At 37.0% G+C, this 23678-nt stretch overlaps 4 protein-coding genes across 6 annotated transcripts in view; 2 read left to right on the forward strand and 2 right to left on the reverse strand.

Annotated features, from left to right (window-relative positions):
• spag5 (sperm associated antigen 5) overlaps positions 1-3733 on the reverse strand; it is a 34798-nt gene extending 31065 nt beyond the window's left edge. The window contains exons 1-4 of one of the 2 annotated variants that reach the window (XM_077232318.1): positions 3558-3733; positions 2477-2519; positions 2249-2365; positions 67-2123 (exon numbers count right to left, since the gene is read on the reverse strand). In XM_077232318.1, coding sequence (XP_077088433.1) covers positions 67-2123; positions 2249-2365; positions 2477-2503 — 2201 coding nt within the window. In that variant the 5' untranslated portion in view covers positions 2504-2519; positions 3558-3733. The remainder of the gene's footprint in view (positions 1-66; positions 2124-2248; positions 2366-2476; positions 2520-3557) is intronic. The other variant, XM_077232319.1, reaches the window with a different exon arrangement.
• A 273-nt stretch (positions 3734-4006) lies between these two features.
• trmo (tRNA methyltransferase O) lies at positions 4007-9050 on the forward strand. The gene is made up of 6 exons (XM_077232298.1): positions 4007-5335; positions 5427-5581; positions 5863-6037; positions 6626-6783; positions 7859-8395; positions 8473-9050. The coding sequence occupies exons 1-6, from the start codon at positions 5259-5261 to the stop codon at positions 8760-8762; spliced, it is 1392 nt and encodes a 463-aa protein (XP_077088413.1). The 5' UTR covers positions 4007-5258; the 3' UTR covers positions 8763-9050.
• Positions 9051-9187: 137 nt separating this feature from the next.
• Positions 9188-11071, reverse strand: hemgn (hemogen). Of its 2 annotated transcripts, XM_077232299.1 has the most exons (5): positions 10958-11071; positions 10789-10855; positions 10257-10347; positions 9797-10119; positions 9188-9672 (listed from the first exon to the last, which is right to left on the reverse strand). In XM_077232299.1, exons 2-5 carry the CDS (start codon positions 10844-10846, stop codon positions 9548-9550), a joined length of 597 nt encoding a protein of 198 aa, XP_077088414.1. In that variant the 5' UTR covers positions 10847-10855; positions 10958-11071; the 3' UTR covers positions 9188-9547. The 2 variants fall into 2 exon arrangements, with proteins under 2 accessions (XP_077088414.1, XP_077088415.1); XM_077232300.1 differs by lacking the exon at positions 10958-11071 and having other exon boundaries at positions 10269-10347; positions 10789-10948.
• A 3774-nt stretch (positions 11072-14845) lies between these two features.
• anp32b (acidic (leucine-rich) nuclear phosphoprotein 32 family, member B) lies at positions 14846-19435 on the forward strand. The gene is made up of 7 exons (XM_077232301.1): positions 14846-15116; positions 17001-17150; positions 17236-17358; positions 18192-18378; positions 18469-18578; positions 18661-18730; positions 18834-19435. Exons 1-7 carry the CDS (start codon positions 15063-15065, stop codon positions 18926-18928), a joined length of 789 nt encoding a protein of 262 aa, XP_077088416.1. The 5' UTR covers positions 14846-15062; the 3' UTR covers positions 18929-19435.
• The last annotated feature ends 4243 nt before the right edge of the window (positions 19436-23678 follow it).

Genomic DNA, 23678 nt, shown 5'->3' on the forward strand with positions numbered 1-23678 from the left:
ACAGAGGCATTATAGATCACATCAACAGAGTCAATGATTCATGCTTATCTGCTTATCTTAACTTACTTCCACAGCAGAGAGTCCGTTGAAGTACTGGCATCAGAAACATAAACGTCCTTCATAATCTCCACGGCTCCTGAAGTATTAACACTCCGCTCCATCAGTTGAACTGGGGTTCTCCACACACAAGCACTACGCATCGCAATTGGAGAAGTGCCCACTAAGGCATTGTGGTGATTCACTGGTGCTGAAGCAGGAACAACCACCTTTCCTGATGCAGCCATTAACAGTTCAGCCATCTGTATGAGCTGTTCCTGTAGAGGCCCATTGCCCACAACATGAGGGGCATTCAACAGCTTATGATGGTCTGCAGAAGCCCATTTAGGTTCCACACCCTTTTTCTTGGGTGGGTCTGGAGGAACAGGTGTATAGCTCAAAGCATTGGCCAGGGATGTGGAGTTCAAGAGTGGAGACGGCATGGGACTCTCCGGGAGTTCAGGCCACAGATGGCTCAATAAGTTGTCGTCTGTGTGGTTATTCAAAACACTCCTGCTAAGGGTGGGCGTCTTTGGAGTGCAGGGACTTGTCAGAACAAGAGCACTAGGAAGATCTTGATGAACTGAGACAGCTTCACCAGACCTATTACACAACCGCATAACTTCAATCTCTGGGTGGCTCTCCTCATCCTTTAAATCCAATGTCTTATCTTTGAAAATGCTGGCTTTATGGGCAACAATTTCAAAAGAGGCACCTTGAGGACAAAGGATTTCCTCAGAAAGTGAAACTTCCATGGTCCTTTCTGGCAGAAACTGTTGATCAAGATGCTCCACATTCTTTTCAGTCGTGACAGAAGAGTCATCCTTGGGCAATTTGAGTTTGTCATTATTATCACTTAACAGTACAGCATTTGTACTTTCCATTTTATATTCACTATTCAGTGGTGACAAGTGTTGGCTTGACTCCTTGCTAGCAACCGTCTTCGATGCTTCCATTTCATGGCATGTGACTGATTCATATATTTTCTCTAGGTTTCCAATAGTTGATGTTGTATAACCAATTGTATTTCCAGATTTTTCCAAAATACTTGCTGAGGAAAGCCGTGACTTGGAACAGACCTCATTTTCAGTGCTTGATATGTTTAGGACCTGTGGCTTTTCTATAGTATGGCAGTACATGTGGTCAACATGCTTGTTTGTAGGTGTCAAAGCAGCAAAGCTTTGACCGTCATTTTCACTGATGTCATTTAAACAGAGCAGACTTTGTTCTTCAGCACGATTCTCCATGAGTACAGACATTTCTAACACCTTGGATAAATCAGCTATTTCTATTTCAACCCCAGAACAACACAAGCATTTAAATGTGACCTCTCCTTCTCTGCTTAACACGTCATGACATCCTTCAGAGAGATCAGTGTTCTTGTAATTGTTTAGATTCACTGTATTTTTAGGCTTGCACGGAGTACCTCCAATGTCTTCAAGAGTTGACTGAGAAGAGTCATCAGCATTGACTGTACTGATAGTGCTACTATCTTCACATAAAGACACATGGTTCTTCCAAATACAGTAAGAATGGCCCAAAGGTTGAGGGTTTGCTGATTCAGCATCTGTGTCCACTTTAGAAACAGGAGTATTTTTACATTGTGACTGATTTCCTGATGTTAGATCCTTTGTGAGAATCGATTCATTAGAGATGGCGGAGCAATCTGGCACCTGAATCTCTCCACCTAAGCATATGAGCGATTTGAATGTGACATTTCCCAGCTCATAGGTGGAAACCTCTTCCCCCTGATACAGTATGGATGAAGAATCTGAATCAGTTGACCTGCTCCTATAATAGTATGGATGATCAACATGCTCTGGACTGGTCTGATTATCCTGTGTGCCCTCAGCTTCAGCAGTTTCATTTGGGTCAAGTGGGGCATTATCCTCCAGTGCCAGACGACTGATGAGAACAGACTCATCTGACTTTACAGGTTCATCCTCAACTACTACTTCTCCTTCAAGACACACAAATGATTTTAATATGACATTTTGATGTTCATCAGTGGCACCAACAACTTGCCCATCATTTTGGACCTCTGTTGTAACAGTTAAGCTTGGGTTTTCATCAGGGACAACTTCATGCTGTTGGAAATCAAAACATCATAATAATAGTAAAATTCCTTATTTTTATTCCTATGAACTAGATATCACAGAAGGTTGAAAGATAAAGCAAGTGATGTGAAATCGGTGAAGGAATGACCTCATACCTTCATTTTAGGGTCCCTCTCATCCAACGACACATGTTTAAGCATCAGAGCTGGAATTTCCTGCAAATTAGGCAGATCATTCTGTACATCTCTGAACGGAACTCTGTCTGATCTGGGCTGAAATACAAAACAAAAACCTTTATTCCTAGAGCTCAAACTGCCATACTAATGGTAGGAAAAATAGATACATTTTTATAGTTAAAATATGCATGGGCATGGAGTACTCACATTTGACAAGCCACTGACATATGACATGTTTTTAGATTAATATCTGCAATCACACACAATAATTAAGCAGAGGTCATGATACAATATTCAACTAGCAAACTTATCAAAGAACATTAAAAAAAATAATGAACATTAAGATTTTCCATTACCGTCGTCAAGTAAACAAAACATAGGCTAAATCAGCAATTTTTAAAATTCATGATTTCATTTGGACAAGAAATTTGATAAATATGTAAATAGAGCATATCATAAGCAAACAACAACAGTAATAAGTATTCTATAAACGTTTTAGGCCTATATACACACATATATATATATATATATATATAAATCTTGCTTACATTAACTACAATCCGAGATAACTAACGTTAGGCTACATTGCTTTGAAGTTAAATATACAATTATGAAGATTTCAGATGTAAAAGGCTACAAGTCAGTCTAACGTTTTTTCTTCAATATTAACATTTTTATCAGGCTCCTATTTATAGGTTTCTACTCAAGTAACGTTACCGACATTTCTGAATGAGCTGAGGCTAGGATTTAGCCTAGTGAGTTTGAAGTGAAGTATGAACGTAACGTTATAATATGTGCGGAGAGCATTTAACGTTACTCAATATTATCTCATTGGTGTCTTTTACAGGCTTTTGCATAGGGGGTCTTCATATATTGCACTCATTTCTCACATCTGCTTAAGAAATTGTTGAATGAGATTAACGTTTCTACAGATATTAAATTTTTAGGTAGTTTTGCTTTTTGATATCTTATATATATATATCTCAGCATTAGGACATAAATAACACTGATTGTAACGTTATCCTCTCAAGAAATGTCAACTTTGGCGGTGTCAACGCCTAACTTTGCCAGCCCTGCAGACTGTCAAACGCGCCCATCAAATGCTGCTTAAATACTGTTCAGTAAACGTTACGGTAACTTAGGCAAGTTAACTCGGTAAGTTCTGAAACACAGTCTTTATTTTGCAGAATAATAAAGTATATTGGACATTGAAAAACGACATCGACTAACACAAAATATTATGAATGATTACATTTATAATAAAGTGTGTTCCTTCTATAATTCTTACCTTTGCGTCTCATAAGCGCTTTATTAACGTTGCTGCTTATTTTGATTCCGACTTAAGTACAATAAAAACACAAGGTTATCAACTTAACCGCCAATACGACGTTCAAAATAAAACGCACAAACACCTCATTGGGTAAAAACACCGCGTGACATACGGAAACGCATTTCTTCTTCTTCTTTGGTTAATTGGAAATGCGCAAGTCATGTACACAGTGCCAGCTACTGGACTGTTGTGAAATCATTATTTTCTTTAATTTCCTTGCGCCATTCTTTCTTCTTGTTTTTTTTTTTTTTTTTTTTTTTTTATCATAGAACAGTATTTGCACTACGTAGAATGAGTTATGTAGACTGCTATCACGTTTGCTATTATAGAGGATAGTTTTATTTCCCTGTTTACGGTTCTCCAACCGCCCCCTGGAGGTTAACGTCGTTGTGTCGTTATTGTTAGTTAGGTAAGGGCAGAGCCATGGCCGACGAGGTGTCCATTGTCTAGGTATTAATGGACGACGCGTCGGACGGTTTCCTCCGTCGAAGTCCATTAATACCTAGTCCTAGACAATGGACACCTCGAAGGGCATAACCTGCTTATACCATGGTCAGTGGCCAAGTAACACATTTTTAAAAAATTAGTTTATATTTTAATTAGTTTTTACAATCGAAATCTAAAGTTTTTACACAGCTTGTGTCAGAATCTATCACTTATAATCGAGTATTCACCCAGACCATGGTATAATCAGAAATATCACATTCATACATGTCGATGGTCAAAAATTACACCTAGTTTTGTCAAATTTAAGTTTGAGCTTTGTTAGTATATTGAAATATTGGGAGGGTATATACGTTATATAAGCAACAAGGCAAAAAGACTATATTGTTAAGCCATACTCTAAATTATTAAACAGCAAAAAAAAATCATCTGAACTCTTTCTTGAAAACCAAATCAGCATAGAATGATTTCTGAAGGACCATGTGATGTGACGCTGAAGACTATAGGCTTGTTCGACTTGAACCGGCGCTGCAAAGACCGATCGGTTGATGACATCAAAGTACCGCGAGAGCGATTCAAAAGCATAAGGAGCCGTCTGCTCTCTAATCGCTCTCGCGGTACTTTGATGTCATAAACCGATCGGACTTTGCAGCGCCGGTTCAAGTCGAACAAGCCTTATATGAAGGCCATCCGTAATGATGCTGAAAATTCAGCTTTACCATCACATGAATAATTGTTTCTTCTTTTTTAAAGAAAATAGTTATTTTAAATTGCAATAATATTTCACAATATTTTGCTGTATTTTACTCAAATAGGTACACATAAGAGACTTTTTTCAAAAACATTAAAAAATGTATGTCAATCCTTAAAAAATTGACATAAACAAATAATTTTCCTCGCTTTCCAAATGGGACATTTATATCAAAGAAACCCATGAGATGCTTAGTAGATATTTCAGTAAGGAGTTTAATCCTAGATGGCCTGTGTTGATTGCACAGTAAACAGTAGGTGGCGGTACGGTTCTACACCAGAAGAAGGTTATTCCTTGAAAGTAGATGGTCGTCCAACATTTTCCTCTCAATAGCGAAGCACGTGTCCGGATTGCAGCGGATTGCAGTGAGTGAAGCAGAACTGATGGAAGAAACAAACGAACTAGTTTACCATCACATAAAATAATGTCTTTAGTGAATTAGTTATACAGTTAGAATCACTAAAATGTGTAGTTGTGCCGAACAAGTCAGAAAACTGACACAGCAGGCATCAGTAATGAGAAGAGAGATAAAAAATCTCAGGTAGGTTCTCAAGTCAGCATGATTGTCGTATATGAGATATGATTATCCTGAAAATGTGATTTATTTATTTATTGGTTTGTTGATCAAACAGACAGCAGATTGATGGATCCATGCGAGCACATAAGAAGCAGGTGTCATCTCTTCAGTCCATGCTGACAGACTGTATGAAACATGATGACAGATTACAATCAGTGAGCAAACGCCCATCTCACAACCCCGGTGGAATGAATCAATTATTAGAACAAGGTAAAATGAATCTAATAGCACTTTCACTTTGGATACCAGTCGACCTTTGTAGTGAGCATTTGTATTTGCTGCACTTGTCAGAATTGGATGAATAAACTGTCATAGATGATGTAAAAGCTGCCAAAGAGAGTCTCTTTTTGGGTCCAGATGTTGTTGTTGTTGTTGTTGTTGCCGCCATGTTAACCAACCTATGAACTATTATAGAGGCTGTGGTCACACAACCTTGTTTTCGTGCCATATAAATATGTCTAAACCATATGTGTCTGTCTTTAACATCCCAGGGCGTATTCAGACGGTACCTATTGGATATATCAGCTCATGTTTTGCAGTCAAAACTGGCACTCCACGACAACCCACAATATGCAGTTCTTCACGGGCCAGTTTGAAGATTGAACTATCAGTCTTCAATAACCCTGAACATTCTTTAGTTGGACTGGAACAATACTCTCATATCTGGTGTGTAGAAAATAGGATTGCAGTGGTATACTGGTTTTCATGGTATTCAAAAATGCTTATCTAGGATACTGACAAATAAATCTAGACAGAGAATTTCATTTGTGCATACATAAGTCAGTCACTTCAAAAATGGTTTCAAGTTTCAATCATACTGTTCAACCAAACAATCTTCTTAAGGCTAATTGTTACTGTTTATGGTGTATGTAGCTTTTATAATAATAACAATTATTGTGTAATACTGTATACTGTGAAACCATGATATTTTCTGAAACAGTTGCAATTCCATGAAAATATTATACCATTGCAAGCCTAGTAGAAAAATCATAACGTTCACCACCATCCTCCGAGCTTAGCTGGACGGTTAAACAATAGAAAGAATAATTTAACTGAACTGCACTTTTTAAATAGCAATGTAAAGGAGATAATGTTGGTCATTGAAAATCAAAAGTGAATGGGTTTAGCCGTAAAAAGTACATTTGATAATGTTTCTAAACGGGCCTGAAAAGTGGCCAGACCTAATTAATGACAATTGAAAGTTAAGTACACCTTTGTGTGAACTCTTTTGTCTGTCTTTTTTCACATTCACAGGATCATTTTCCTTTTCCATAAGAATGGGCAAATAAGCTATAAAGCCAAAGTAAAGCCGCCCCGTCTGAATGGCCAGAGGGTGGGGGTGTACTCCACCCGCAGCCCCCACAGGCCCAATGCTTTGGGACTGACCTTGGCAAAGCTAGAAAGAATCACAGGTACCACAGTTTTACTGGACTTAATGAAATCTAGGACAGCGGTTCTCAACCATCCAAACTTAAGGGGGCATCAAAATGACAGCAAAACAAGCATTAAAGTAGCCATAATTTGTGATATTATAATTGTTATTTCCCATTTTAATTCACCTCTTGAAGAAGAAGTTTCCAATGTCCAGATATACTGTATGAGCCGTGGCCTACTTTTAAAAATGTTATTTCTAGAACTGGAGAAGTTGTGTATATTAATAAATTCTCAAAAAACTCCATGAGCATTTTATGAATAAACATTTGTCTAGTTATGCTTAGCTCAAAAAATATTTTCTCAAAGAATTTGAGTGAATAAAATGTTAGAAATCCTTATCCAGTAAATCACGAACAACAGGAAAAGTCACAGGGCCTTTTAAATAATGTTGTGAATAATGAGGGGCGCCAACAAGCTTGAGAACCACTGTTCTAAAAGATGATTGTCATATGTGCAGTGTTATTTATATACTATAGTATTTATTAATATTTTGCAATAGCTTTTATTTTATTTTAAATTTTTAGTTTGTTTTAGCAATTTTGTTGTACTTTTAATCACATTTATTTCTTTTTATTTTTCGTTTTATTTCACTTTTAGTCATTTCAGTACTTTTATTTTAATGCATTTACATTTTAAGTTAGTTGGTTAGGTGACATTTCTCAATTTTATCATTTTCATCTCATTTTTATTTTATTTCAGCCTTATTTCAATTGACAATTTATTTTTAATAAATTTAGTTTAACAACAACTGTTAACTAACCATTTGGTTGTTGTGTTTGTATTATAATTACTATTATTATTATATTAACTTGGATAGTTTCAATATATTGTGTAGAGATGTACTGCATTGTAAGATTTTTCAGAGGAAACAGTGATAACAGTGACTTTTTATTTTCACTTTAGGCCATTATAATCATCAATCAAAGCTTTAATGAAAACGAACAATGGCTTTAAGCTGAACGGGACAGCTAGTGTAGCATCAAGTTTTTCATAGTCAATATGATAGCCTATTTAATATAAGTACCTGTAATCAGTTATCATTTGATTTCCAAGGGGATACACTTCACTTGTCAGGGGTTGATATTATCGCTGGAACACCTGTACTGGACATCAAGCCGTATATTCCAGACTATGATTCTCCCAAAACAAGAACACATGATGCCAACAGTGAATATAAACAAACATCATCATTCACAGACCCGATGGATCTAGATGAAGAACCAGACACATTAGAGACATCATCTGAACCTTCCTCGGAGCTCAGTGTTTGTCCAGCCGCTGCTTCAGCTTTCTCTTCTTCGGAAAGGTCTGGATCCAGTGAAGTGACTGATGTACTTGAAGAAGTTAAAAACTATCTCAGACAGCAACAACTTTTCCCTGAGAATCCAGATGAAGACAAAAACACGGATACTCCTGAAGGCACTTCGGCGGGTCCAAACCCTTTAAGTTCATCCAGTCTCAGATTTGGCCATGAGGACTACAGTACTATCGCTGCCTGGGTCAGGGCACCTCCTATCAGTAACCTAGATGTGCGATTTACTGCAAATGCTGAAAAAGAGCTCAAAGAGTTTCTTCCCTGTGACAGTACAGGTATTAGATCAATCTGATATGAGTGTTTTTCTAATCATGGCAATTGTCATTTGTCTAATTGATTTCTTATTTAATAGACAGCACAAGACCAAAGTTCCAGTTCTTGAAAGGACCAAATGAAGCCGTGGCTGCTATTAACGGCATTCTGTCAGCTGACCCCAGATCAGTATATCGTCGCACACGTTGTCAAGACCGCCTGTTCTTCTTCACCCTGGATACAGCTGACATCACCTGCTGGTTTGGAGATGGTTTTGCGGAGGTTGTGAGAGTCAAACCTGTGCAGAGTTCAGAACTCACAAATGATGTGTGTTTTATGTCAGATTCCTGCACTTTCAATAAAAATTACATAAAGGTTAAAAACACTTAGGTTATTTTAGGTTAACTACCCTTTAATTTGTATACATATTTTATTTTATTTTATTATTTTTTATGTGTGCACTAATAGCAGCAGGAAGTGAAGTAAATCTCAAACCAAACTGATGCAGCATCCTTGTCATTAAAAAAAATCATCATTTTAAAACCTTCACAAAACACCTAAAGATATCAGCATCGACTTTCTATAGATTAACATACTGAGCTCAGCAAAAATGGTTTCAAACTGTATTACTAGAATTTCAATGTTTAACAACATAATAAAAGTTGTATTCTTATCATAGTTCGTGTGTTTTTTGTTAAATTTTAGAGTTTGTTGAATATGTGTCCAGTGAAGTACTGTTTATGAAGTGTTGCAAATAAAATTGATTCTCATTGGAGGATGATGGATCCAATGAACAAAATGCTGTAGACAAAGACAAAATATAAAACCCATTTATTTTAAAGTTATACAAACAAACTAAACACAGATTATTTGTCATAGAGGCTAAAAGGAAAATAGAATTTTTAGTAGTTATTTGGTATGTAAAAGTTCTATTTTACAATCACCAGGGGGCATAAAAGTGCTATACTAGTCTGTAACACAATTTCATGTTTTCATTTTATTAAAATAGTTTGGACAGAGTATATTGATGAGTGGCTCATATACACAGAAACATGAACAATTTTAATAAATATACACTTTTTCTTGTTTCAGGTTTTGAAATCCTTTGAGATAAAGTAAATATACTAAATTAGTTAGTCCCAATGTTTTGTTTTTTTACTGTAAAAAATAGATACTTAGATAAGTAAATTCTCAGGTAGGCTTAGGCTGTCTGATTGAGAAGGACCAGGTGGTGGGAGAAACGCCGGCATTGAGACTTCACTTTGTTCAGGCACTTCAGCAAATGGCTGCTCACTATCACCTAAAAAACAACATATTCATTTGCGTTGACAAATCAATATATAAAATGCTTCATTTTACAAATGAATAACTCAGTAATTAATGGAGACCACTACTGAAAAATGTAGGCACATTTCCCCCAATACCTGTATCAATGATAAGGCTTTTTTGAGGCATGTCTTCCTCCTCATCCGGCCCTAGATCCTCAATCAGAAACTCCTCGAGAGGTTTTTCACTTGCTGCTTCCACAGGCACCAGCTCTGGTTGTGGCTCAACTGGTTGTATAGGCACTGTCTCTGCTGTCGTGGGTAATACAGGTACTGTGATGGGAAGTGTGACAGGAGAAGGATCTGTTTCCTCAGCCAGACCAAGATCCTCTTGAATAACTATGGGTTGTTCTTTCCTTGGTCGACCTTTCCTTCCTGGAGTACTGCTGGTCCTCTTTTTCACTCTTTTAAGGCTTTGTGCCCTGTGTTAGGAGACATTATTTGAGCGAAATTTCCAAATTTCACAGTATCACAATGTGAGTTGAATTAAAAAAGAAATAATCAGTGCACAATAGCCTTTCCCAGTGCTTTTATTGGCCTCATTCAACACTATCTTTACCCATAAACCCACTGATTGGTTGCCTTTTCCTCTGCCTCGGCTTTTCGTTTCTTCAAGAGGTCTCTGTCTCTCAGTCGCAGACGAATTCCACCTACCAAACAAACACATCACTCAGCCCTTTGCTCTTTTGCCTGCTCCAGGTTTTAGTTTGTTTTTGTAACAGTAGCTAAAGTAGCACCAACCAAATGTATTTCAGAATTGACCAATGTATTGATATATGATCAGTATATCATGACAAATATTATGGTTCCAGAGCATTTCAAATATCTCATTGCAACACAAAAATAAACAACTGGTACACAAAATATCTTATAAACCACATGGGAAGTAAGTCTTACAATCCTTAAGAACAAAGAACTAGACTACTCAAAAGGTTTTCTGTTCTTGGTGTTGAATGTTTCATCTTTAGTTTTTTTTGCAAACTTAAACGGTCACTAATATACAATCATAATGAATTGATAATGAACAAATTCAGGTCATCAAGCTGTTCTTAAAAGTGATTAATTTTGAAGTTTTGATACAAAACTCATACCTTCATCAGAATCTTTTACTTCTGACAGCAGAATCTCTTTCTCCAACATCTTTTCCATTTCGTTGTCCTGTCACATGAATATGAAGTATTGAAATGACAGGGCTGAAAAAAATATGTGCCCATTTACTCTTCCTGCCGCTAAGAGAATAATTATCTGGTTAAACATTACCGTAGTGCTGGGAGAGTTCTTGCAGTTGTGCTCTTATCTTATTTGCAAAGGTGGAGGACTTGGCACAATACTCACAGAAGAAAGTAAAAAAAGGAGGTCATGATGCTGGCTGCCTGTGCACTTATCTGACTGTTTGCCTGTCGTCACGCGAGATGACCGCTATTCTTGACTTGGTCAAGGGTCATAGACAAACATGAAGCTAAATGATCAATATAGGCCAAAACTAATGAAGATTAATTTATAGGTTTAAATTAATCTACAGTAGATTGACTTAGACAAATTGTTGTATACTGCTGAAGATCTTTTTGTCATCTTGAAGAGCCAACTTATAAGTCACTTTATATCACAGGAGTTGAGCAAGGTTTTTCACTAAAGACACTTAAGTCCAAGACGGACACCAGGTGCTTCAGACACTGTATCCCAGCTAACAATTTTTGGAACATTTTGGGAAAGTTCCCCGAATATACATCCTAACGTTCTCTATTTGCTATAGTCAGAAAAGTTTTCTGTAGCCTATATGTTTAGTTTAGGTTTTGAGAACGTTCTCTTAACCTAACCTTCTACATATTAATAATCAGTTTTCATGTCTTCTATTCCTTTGTTTATTGTTTGGTGAGCATAAGTCATGGATCGCATAAAACAGGATGTTTTGGGAGATTAAAATAATTAAATTATTTAAAGATAAATTATATTTATAATTTAAATGATAAAAAGGTATAGCATGGTTAATGAATCCACACACCCTGACTCTCTAATTCTTAGTGTTGTATTTTGAAACGTTTAAAAAAGAAATCCCAGCCACACTAAACTATCCCTTTTGAAAGAGAAAACAACCATTCTGACAGGCATTTCTGTATTTCCATGTTATTTGAATACTCAAAAAGTATAAAGCTCATGCCCTCTCATTTTATCTCTGCTGCTCACTGGGTGTGTTCACAATCACGTCCAAACATATTGAGTTCTGCTGTCCCGCCATTTAGATACTGTGTGTGACTTCTCCATGAACAACTTTGAGGTTGATGAATTAAAAATGAACATAGACAATTCATCATTTAGATTAAAATGATTTAACATTTATTTATAAATTCATTACACTTTTTGCAACAAATTACTTTCCCCTAGTACTTTGCTGCATGCCATTAAAATTAAATACTTCATTTTCTTCTCTCCCACTGTATAATGTGGTTACCTCCACCATCATAACAAAATAACAGCAACAGTGAACAGCATTTTAATATCAAGACGCCTTCAGAACAGCTGAAGCCTGTATGTGGGATATTGCATTATTCTTCATGAAGAACAGTTGTAGGATAAAATAAATGTTCAAAGATGTCAGTAGTCATACAGGCCATGGAAGGTGTTTGACTCTAGGCTACTATACTGAAACTGGTCTTGTTTTGCAGTTTATTTTGGGTTGTTGTCATCCTGGAGCACTGAAATATCATAAGGGAAAAGTGTTTGCACCACATGCACCGAGTACAAAACAGCCTCATTTACTTTGGCCATTATGCAACAGAGCAATCATTGGTCTTAATGATACCAATAAGATGGCTGACCCTGCAAATCTCCTACCATGTTGGCATAGAGTGCTTTTTAAAAAAGGGGTTTTCATAAGTCTGTACTTTTATTGTTTTGACCAACTATCCTGCAGGGAAACCGTCTGTCTAATAGGTGAGCTTTGACCTCTGTCTTTCTTTGTCAATACAGTTTGTTCATGTCTGGCTAATTAAGTCATTGTTTGTTGTGAACAGTTGCGAACAATAGAGTAGCGATTGACTCTGTTGCCTCTTTGGTCCTTGCTGCCTTGTGTGGTTATAGTTTGCTTACATAGGAATGGTTTTTATTTAAAGCATGACACCCATTTGCATGTGCTTTTGTAATTGTTATTTAGTCATTACCCTTGGTTTCACTTAATTTTTGTCACAACGTAGAAGCAAAATTATGCCCTCTCTTGGCAAGATCCTAAATAGCAAGTGAACTTGTTGAACAGCAAACAATGTTTAGAACCTTATAACATTAACACAAATAATGAAAATAGAAAAAAATACAAAAATGTATTTTCGTTTTGTAATATGTTGTATAAATTATATCAACCCGATTAAAAAAAATCATACTGTTTTGAGGCATATTACTATAGTAACACACACACAGATTATTTCAGGAACATGGGGGTATCTATTGCATGAACATTGGGGGGGGGGGGGGGGGGGTATATATGAATAATTCAATAGTTGCTGTAGTCTAGTACATGAAGTGATTTGCTTCCCAGACACTGTTAACCTAATGAAATAAATATAATGGAAAGAATACAACAAAGTATGCAAGATACGGAAAATCAAGTATATATATATATATATATATATATATATATATATATATATATATATATAGGGTGATATCAACTAAATTGGGCCACTTTTTGGTAAATCGTTTGGGGCAATATTACAATATGCCTTTTCCATGCATTTTTATGATTAATAATGATTGTCTTTGATAATTTTGTGTTGAAATTATGTAATAAAATATAATTATTTAGGCTCTACATTTTTTGAAACATCAGCTGTGCCAACTTTTTTTGCATGAGCAGTTTCAGGTAAAATGGGCCAGTCAAACTGCAAAGGGAAATAGTAGGCTAATTTATCCTCAATTTTAATTTTAAAACACAATTGCTTATACAGCCACATGACATTTAAACTGCATTAAACAAACATATTCATATGCACCATTAAAAAACATTTTGGGGGCAAACCCACATATTCAAATGTGCAATTAAAAAAACTGATGTCAGTGTGTGTGTGTGTGTGTGTGTGTGTGTGTGTGTGTGTGTGTGTGTGTGTGTGTGTGTGTGTGTGTGTGTGTGTGTGTGTGTGTGTGTGTGTGCGCGCGCGCGCACGTCTGGTTCGCTTTCATTGTGGGGACTCTCCATAGGCATAATGGTTTTTATACTGTACAAACTGTATATATTCTCTCCCCTTACACTAATCCTGCCCCTAAACCTGACCATCACAGAAAACTTTAGGCATTTTTACATTTTCAAAATTCAAAGTTTAGTATATTTATTAAACAATTTCCCTCGTGGGGCCTGCTGGCTGGTTCACACAATGTAGGTTATATCCTTGTGGGGGCATTTGGTCCCCGCAATGTAATATAAACAAAGGCACACACAATTAAACTAATAAACTAATCAAATCACCTGTTACTTGTCAAGCACAGTTATGACAACAGTTTGAAATCATTTGCAGTCATTGGCTCTAAATTCCAGAGGAGCTGGGACCCCCAAACCTTAAATGGCCCTTTATACCTGATGGCCCATTTTACCTGATATCACCCTATATATATATATATATATATATATATATATATATATATATATATATATATATATTGAATATAAATATCGTTGATGAGAGAACACTCCATTTGACAATATTTGGGAAAAAATTATATCTCATAGGCTATAATTTCTTTAGAGAAACGTTTAGGATACATTTTTGATTTAAGATCTTGCTGTCTAGTCTTTTTTGCTGATATCATTTGAATAATAAAATAGCTATGAAATTGGCTGCCTGAGCCAGAATAACTAACTTGATGTAACAAGGAAAATAAAATGTTGACGGTTACACGTTTTAACGCAGATATGCCATAAAAAAATTAGGTCATTTTGTCCGAGCCAGAAAGCTGCTTGTTTCCCCAAGATGATGCATGAATGTTTATTTAAAAGCCATAATAAACATTCTTTATTGATACGAAAATAAATTACATACAAAATATATCGAACATTTCCAACTCATTTTACTGTAAGTACAAAATGTTGACAAACTTCTCATGTCACATAGGCTACTGTGTGTAATGCAGAACTGTAGTCGTTGATCTTGTTTGTGTGGCTGCAGTGCGCGTCGTTTGCCAGAGATGGCGCTATTGAGTATATATTCGTTTCAGTGCCGTTTCCCTCCATGGTTTCTGCTCTCCCAGAGTAACTTGGCGCTGGGCTCAGATCATTATACAGTCCCATATTCTCCCTCCATTAAGGCATCTTTCTACCTTTTGGGCTGAACAGAAATTCCTCCAGAACCCAAGAGGGAAGAGTCCAACTTTTGAGGGCGATATGGACATGAAAAAGAGGATTCATTTGGAGCTGAGGAACAGGACACCATCTGATGTGAGTAATTTTGAGCCAAACCTTTAGTTTTGTGCCCAGCCATGCTAGCTGGGCTACTTTCTACTTCAATTGACCTGTGTGTATTAGTTTAATGGTAACCACATGGGTGTAATACCCCCGGCACAGAGAAAGTACTCCGTGTATAGATTCACAGCATTAATGTTGTCCATCCGTCTTGTTTTGATATGAAAGGATCCTGACTGTGTAACGTAAGCTATACTGAGTAACGTTAGTTTAGAAAGCTGAAGGCATTATTGCAGCATTTTATGCCCCCCATGCTGGATCTGGGTATTCCTGATCTAGCACGCTTTTATGCTTAATATTTGCTCGTTTTAACATCGCCGTGGTACGATATGGTTGGGATGGTTTATTTCACCGTGGTGGCCATGTTTGTTGCTAACATGAGGCGCCCTTTATTAACGTTACATCCACTTAAACGCTAAAGTAATAAACCAGATATATCGGAAGATAACCATACACTAACACACTTTCTTAAATACGCACACATTTTGGTCTCCATCACACTTAAACAAAGCTCTTCGTTTCATACGATGTTCAGGAAGAGTAATAATACCACCGGCTCAATAAGTAAAGTAAATATGTAATTTGACGAACATACAGTCGCATTACGAATTTTATTTTTAATGGCACCGATGCTTGTCGATTATATGAATAAAGTGATATTTAAAAAAAAGTTTCTCATTAAACTGCAAAGAGATTATCAAAAGTAGTCTTTAACTATGTAATATTAACACATGTATTTGTTATTAATGAGATGGTGTTGAGTTTTATTCGTTAAATTGTTACTCGCTGCTGCTGCGAGACAGATTCCCGCCATTACTCCCCACGCGCCTCTACCGATTAAACTAACGCGTATAAGTTAACGTTAACTTACTCAATAAATACACGCGCTAGTGATTTTCAAACATTTTAAAGTTATAGTAAGTAGCATGACGTCTGCAAAGATGGAACGAGCGACTGAGCAAAATAAGCTAACGTTACATGTGCTAGTTTGGTTGCACAACCCTTTGGAAATGTATAAATTCAGTTATAATATCAACTAAACATCGCGTAAAATATGATCATGTAATCCAAGTAACCGCATATAATCAGGTTTTCGAACGCAGCGTTTGAGTTTTGTGTAATATGTAGAGTTTTCCTGTCAATATAGTGCATGTGAGGAGGCGCCATGTTGTCATGAGAGAAAGAAACTCTCCATTTTTGTCTCACTAATTTCCGCTCTGTCTTCGCCTTTCGCAGCAGGAATACGCCATCGACATATCGCTTCCATCTTACACAGGGGCTTAAGTACCCTCCATTTGCAGTTTGTTGCACAAAATTTCACCAAAAAGACGGTGGTGTCTTTCGGATATGTCCATGTTGTCTGGATGTCGGCGTGTAATCTGCTGTTTTCTCATTGGTGACTCGCTGCGACAGTGAGCCATCGGGCCATACAACAGCAGCAGCAACCGCTTAAACGGTGTTCAATGATTTCACGTTAGATTTATATCTAAAATCTATATAAACATATAAGGCAACTCAAAACGTCACGCCACACCACGCTGTAAATACAAGTTGTTTGCTAAACACACACACACACACACATATATATATATATATATATATATATATATATATATATATATATATATATATATATATATATATATATAATTGTATTTATTTATTTTTCAGCTGTGAAACTTTTTTTAACCAGCATAGTGTGTCGCCTCCATCGAGCATGTCCATGTTAGCCAGCGTGTCCAACACCCCTGTTTGATCAAATTAGTTGCACTTACATACTTTAATGTTATTGTTGTTGAACCTTATTAACACTTTAGTTAAAGTATTTACAATTTTTGCTCTTATGTTGTATCCTTCTAGGTACGAGAACTTGTCCTTGACAACTGCAGATCAAATGAAGGGAAAATTGAAGGCCTCACAGCAGAATTTGTTAATCTTGAATTTCTAAGTTTGATAAATGTTGGTCTTCTCTCAGTTTCCAACCTTCCTAAACTTGGTAAACTTAAAAAGGTAATATCACACTCTGTTTATTGATCTCTATAGTACAATGTTATCTTATTTGTGCTCTGACATATATATGTATTTTCATTTTCAGTTGGAACTCAGTGACAACAGAATTTCTGGTGGCCTTGATGTTTTAGCTGAAAAACTCCCCAATCTCACACATCTAAACCTAAGTGGCAACAAACTAAAAGACATCAGCACATTGGAACCTTTGGTTTGTACAGACTTCCTGCCTCATGAACTTGCATATAGTTTTCCACGTTAAAGTTTCTGCAGCTTAACCGTATAAATTGATTTGCATTACAATCTGTCAGAATTTCATCTTACTTTTTGGCCATATAAATTTCAGTAACTGCATTCAATTTCATATTTTGTCTCCATTTTGACCTCTGAATAATTTTTTTCCCCTCCTCTCACATGATCATCTCCTGTATTATACAAAAGTCTGATGTGTCAAAGGGAAACATGGAAACGTTTGTTTTGTGGATTTTGTCTAAAGGTTGAATAAACTGTATTTTTACTGACAGTTATTTCATATGTCAGGCTTTACGGGGTTAAAGTGACCTAAAAATAAAAACGCCCCTCATGCCTTTCCAAACCTGTAAGGCTTCCTTACTTCCGTGGAACACAAAACACAATATTTTGAAGAATTTTGGTAACCAACCGTTATAGTTAACACTAGTTATGTTTCCATCCAAAGTTGCGAATTTAAATTGTGCACAAAATTGGAATATTGCATAAAACCTTTGCGAATAAAGCAGAAGAGAACAAAATCGTCACTTCCTGATAAACCGTCACTAAATAACACTAAGAAAAATGGACACTGTATATAATAATTTCGTCACTGTATATAATAATTTCGTATATAATAAATTACTTGCATCTCAAAGCGCACAGCGTTTTTTATTTATTTTATATATTCTAAAATGCGCATAAAAATAGATGGATGCTACTGACTTCCATTTTATGGCCAAAAAAGACATTACAATTAAAATAAACCAATCATGGAGTTGTACAGTTTTGTGATTGATCTGTTCATCTTGGCAGAAAAAACTTGACCATTTGAAAAGTCTTGACCTTTTCAATTGCGAAGTCACAAACTTGAATGACTACCGGGAAAGCGTCTTCAAGCTCCTTCCGCAGCTCACATATCTGGACGGCTACGATATGGATGACCGCGAGGCGTCGGACTCCGACGGAGAAGCTGATGGAGTCGATGATGACGATGATGAGGGTTGGTGTGGCCAGTTCTCAGTTTCAGTGTTTAAACGGCTGTTTATTTTTTTAGGGTTACCAATGTTCATTTATGTTGCTTTAATCACAGAAGGAGAAGAAGAGGAGGATGAGGAGTTTGATGAAGAGGAAGATGATGAAGACGACGAAGATGAGGTTGAAGGGGAGGAGGATGATGAGGATGGCAGTGGAGAGGATGAGGTACGAGTTTACTATTATGTGTTGATTTATGGAAACTAAGAACACAGAAAACCTATTTAATTACATGGCTTGTTGCTTTCAGGAGGAAGATTTTGGTCGGGATGGAGAAGTAGAGGATGATGAAGATGATGACGACGACGATGATGATGAAGGTTAGATATTCTAATGACCCTTTTTCTGATTTTATGGCATCCTTTAGTTCTGTTGGTGTCCAAGCGATTTTTAAGTAAGTAACATTGTTTTTCTCTTGCTCAGTCGAAGTGCAAGGAGTAAAGGGTGAGAAGAGAAAACGAGAAGCCGATGAGGAGGATGAGGATGATGATGATGACGACGACGACGAGGATGATTAAAAGCCAATGAACAACTCTTGTTACCAACCCTTCCCTCTCCTTCCTTTCCAACAACTTTGCTATCCCATCAACCTTTTCTCTCCCCCTTACCCAAGCGCTAAGCTCCCTGTGGGGGCAAGACTGTACCGGACGGGTGGAGCTGTTCATATGGAGCCTACGAGCTGAATGAAAGCTTTCTGGGTCGGTGGCTTACTCGGCATTCCACAAGTCCACTGTCAATCCCCTGCCCGTTTGTGTTCCAAAAACCTTTGGGGACTGGTATTTAGTTTTGGGTCTGTGCTTTTAATATTTTGTTGAAAGTGTTTCTTTCTTTCTTTTTTCCTTTTGTTGACATTTCCTACCCCTTTAGTTTTTGTTCCAAATTTCCCAATACGATTGCTATAGCAACTGTGTGACAAGCGGGCCATAATTTTAGCGTGGCAGCCTGTGGCACAAATCAAGGTTGTAGCTACATTTTTACTTTCTGTAAGACAAAAACTTTGTAAATAAAATAACATTTTGTGCTTTGCTCGCTCTCCTATTTCTCTGTACTTTGTGTAAACATTTATTTGATGACTGACAATGAAAGGTTGAGGACTTGTGTATGTTTTGAAAACCATTACCTGATACTTGTAAAGCTGCAGGGCAGCTGGAAAGATTAATCTTTTTTTTATCAGATGCACAATTCATGATGCAGTCACTTTCTGTATTTGCCATTTCCATTTAATAATTTTCTTAAATGCGATCAAAACCAAGTGAGAAGAGATTCCATTCAGGTTCATTCTTCACTGCTGAAACATTTTTTTTTAAGTTATTGGGATTAAATAATTATGACTAATAACCTGTAACATAATCAACATGCAGTGACAAACTAATAAAGCAAATCTGAGGCCCTACACAAATCCAACCAGGCATTGGAAAAACAAAATATAACTGATACTTTTACTTTATAAAGTCTTAAAATTTTGTTAGAAGTGAACTCCTCTAACTTGGTGCCATACATATGACCCTATCACACTACATAATTATTTTTGACTAGCTTATTGTAGCCAACATTAATACAAACATTTTATGAATAATGGTCTAACTTACATTTGCGTTTTAAGAAAATGCCTGGATTGTGATCCACAAGTATTATTAAGGAAGATGTTTTCCTGCATTCATGGGTCTGATTATTGAGGCCTGTAACAGGCCATTAATAGTCCAATGATTATTTCCCAAGATAGGTTTACTTACAACAAAAACACTTTTGAATAGTTTAACAGTTTTTTTGCCCAGGAAGAAAATACATACGTTATCACAATGGGAACATGCCATTAAATAGCCCATTATAGGCTTGTCAGCGAAAGTTGATCGGTAAAAAAAGTTGATCGGTAAAAAAGTTCCATTAAATATCAAACATAAATGGTAGCACAAAAAAATATTAAACCATTGTACTGGACAACAGAGCATTGTGTTCAACAAATTGTATGAATTTACACATGTAAACCCATGTATGAACAATACAACTTGAGAGCTTGCCCTGACCTGACATTTATTAAAATACGTATGTCTTTAAATCACAGTTCAGGCATTAGGTAAAAATGTACCTTCATTATATAGAAGACCCTTTCTCACTGTATTCCAGTGTGATCTTGTGTTCACTTATTTACTCAAAGGCTTTAGCAAATATATTATATTAGTTAGGAGCAATTTACCATTATTTTAATATCAGACTTTTGTCTCGTAATCCTTTTGAGGCGAGAGACAAACAATCTGAGAACGTCCCTGTGCAACAGCTGTAGGTTTTTGGAGCTTTAAACTCCATTGTATTCAAAATACAAAATTAATTCCAAATTGCTTTCACCTATTGAAAAGTGGTTGCGTTTTCTTTTACAGCCACATGAGGACATCACATATTTTGGTTTCTGTCATGGTTACAACATTTTTGTGTAGTTCTATAAACAGGGATCATGTAGGACCCCTGCAGGACAGGGGGACAGGTCAGTGTACAGTCCTACTGCTGTCCACATACTTGTCCTGTCAAATATTCTACAGGAACAGGATTGCCTTCAGAATTTGAAAAAAAAATTGCATATTGTGATAAAAAAAGTAGCATATTGTGATAAAGTTCATTATTTTCCATAATTTAATGATAAAAATTAAACTTTCATATATTTTAGATTCATTGCACACCAACTGAAATATTTCAGGTCTTTTATTGTTTTAATACTGATGATTTTGGCATACAGCTCATGAAATCCCAAAATTCCTATCTCAAAAAATGAGCATATTTCATCCGACCAAAAAAAGAAGTGTTTTTAATACAAAAAAAAAGTCAACTTTCAAATAATTATGTTCAGTTATGCACTCAATACTTGGTCGGGAATCCTTTTGCAGAAATGACTGCTTCAATGCGGCGTGGCATGGAGGCAATCAGCCTGTGGCACTGCTGAGGTGTTATGGAGGCCCAGGATGCTTCGATAGCGGCCTTAAGCTCATCCAGAGTGTTGGGTCTTGCGTCTCTCAACTTTCTCTAAACAATATCCCACAGATTCTCTATGGGGTTCAGGTCAGGAGAGTTGGCAGGCCAATTGAGAACAGTAATACCATGGTCAGTAAACCATTTACCAGTGGTTTTGGCACTGTGAGCAGGTGCCAGGTCGTGCTGAAAAATGAAATCAGATGGAAGCATGAAGTGCTCCAAAATCTCCTGATAGCTAGCTGCATTGACCCTGCCCTTGATAAAACACAGTGGACCAACACCAGCAGCTGACATGGCACCCCAGACCATCACTGACTGTGGGTACTTGACACTGGACTTCAGGCATTTTGGCATTTCCTTCTCCCCAGTCTTCCTCCAGACTCTGGCACCTTGATTTCCGAATGACATGCAAAATTTGCTTACATCCGAAAAAAGTACTTTGGACCACTGAGCAACAGTCCAGTGCTGCTTCTCTGTAGCCCAGGTCAGGCGCTTCTGCCGCTGTTTCTGGTTCAAAAGTGGCTTGACCTGGGGAATGCGGCACCTGTAGCCCATTTCCTGCACACGCCTGTGCACGGTGGCTCTGGATGTTTCTACTCCAGACTCAGTCCACTGCTTCCGCAGGTCCCCCAAGGTCTGGAATCGGTCCTTCTCCACAATCTTCCTCAGAGTCCGGTCACCTCTTCTCGTTGTGCAGTGTTTTTTGCCACACTTTTTCCTTCGCACAGACTTCCCACTGAGGTGCCTTGATACAGCACTCTGGGAACAGCCTATTTGTTCAGAAATTTCTTTCTGTGTCTTACCCTCTTGCTTGAGGGTGTCAATGATGGCCTTCTGGACAGCAGTCAGGTCGGCAGTCTTACACATGATTGCGGTTTTGAGTAATGAAACAGGCTGGGAGTTTTTAAAAGCCTCAGGAATCTTTTGCAGGTGTTTAGAGTTAATTAGTTGATTCAGATGATTAGGTTAATAGGTCTTTTAGAGAACCTTTTCATGATATGCTAATTTTTTGAGATAGGAATTTTGGGTTTTCATGAGCTGTATGCAAAAATCATCAGTATTATAACAATAATCTTGGTCTTCACATCCCTCCCATCCTGAAGAAGCTTCACTGGCTGCCAGTTAAGTCTCGGATCAAATATAAAATCCTCCTCCTGACGTACAAATCTCTCCATGGACTTGCACCTCAGTACCTTATTGATTTAACCTATCCCTACACTCAGCTACACTCAGGTCCTCTGACAAGGACCTGCTCGCTGTCCCTAAGTCCAGGCTCCGGACATTTGGTGATAGAGCTTTCTGTGTTGGTGCTCCATCACTCTGGAACAAGCTTCCTCATGCCATCCGCTCTGCTCCCTCTCTAATAACCTTTAAAAACCAGCTTAAAACACACCTCTTCACTGAGGCTTATGGGCTTTAGCTCCCCTGGCCTCTCCTCTCTCCTCCTATCCCCTCCCATCTCCCCCCTCTTGCTTTTGTTCAGCGTCCTTGGGTTTTGTGAAAGGCGCTATATAAATTAAAGTTATTATTATTATTATTATTATTAATAAAAGACCTGAAATATTTCAGTTGGTGTGCAATGAATCTAAAATATATGAAAGTTTAATTTTTATCATTACATTATTGAAAATAATGAACTTTATCACAATATGCTAATTTTTTGAGAAGGACCTCTACCTTTCCCATAGTAAAATATAGATTGTTTATATGGTTTGTGCAGGACTTATTTATTAATATTTTATTACCATTTTCAGTTGACTCCTATGTAATTCTAGGAATCACACAGGATACACCTATTTTTGCAGATATGGACAAACCGGGCATCCGAAGGGCTGAGTAAACTTACTAAGGTGACCACAAGATGTCTCCACAATGATAAAAAAACCCACAATAATAATAAAAAAATACATATATAAATGAAAATGTTAAACAGAAAATCCACACATTAATGCAACCCGCAAATGTTTCCATTCTGTGGAGAAGAAAAATCTAAAACTTCACATGCACCTAAACGATCTCACCCTCACTACACACATATATGAGTGAGTGTGTGTGTGTGTGTGTGTGTGTGTGTGTGTGTGTGTGTGTGTGTGTGTGTGTGTGTGTGTGTGTGTGTGTGTGTGTGTGTGTGTGTGTGTGTGTGTGTGTGTGTGTGTGTGTGTACATACTGTATATATGGTCAATAGTTTAGAATAATTTATTTCTTTTTTAATGTTTTAGAAAAAGTTTCCTATATTCACCAAGCAAAAAATATGCTCAATTATTGGTTTTGAGGCTGCTTTTATTTTTGATCAAATAAATGCAGCC

This window comes from Siphateles boraxobius, unplaced genomic scaffold, assembly GCF_051911475.1.
Source record: "Siphateles boraxobius isolate OS27281-9 unplaced genomic scaffold, OSU_SipBor_1 17, whole genome shotgun sequence".
Classification (NCBI taxonomy): Eukaryota; Metazoa; Chordata; class Actinopteri; order Cypriniformes; family Leuciscidae; genus Siphateles; species Siphateles boraxobius.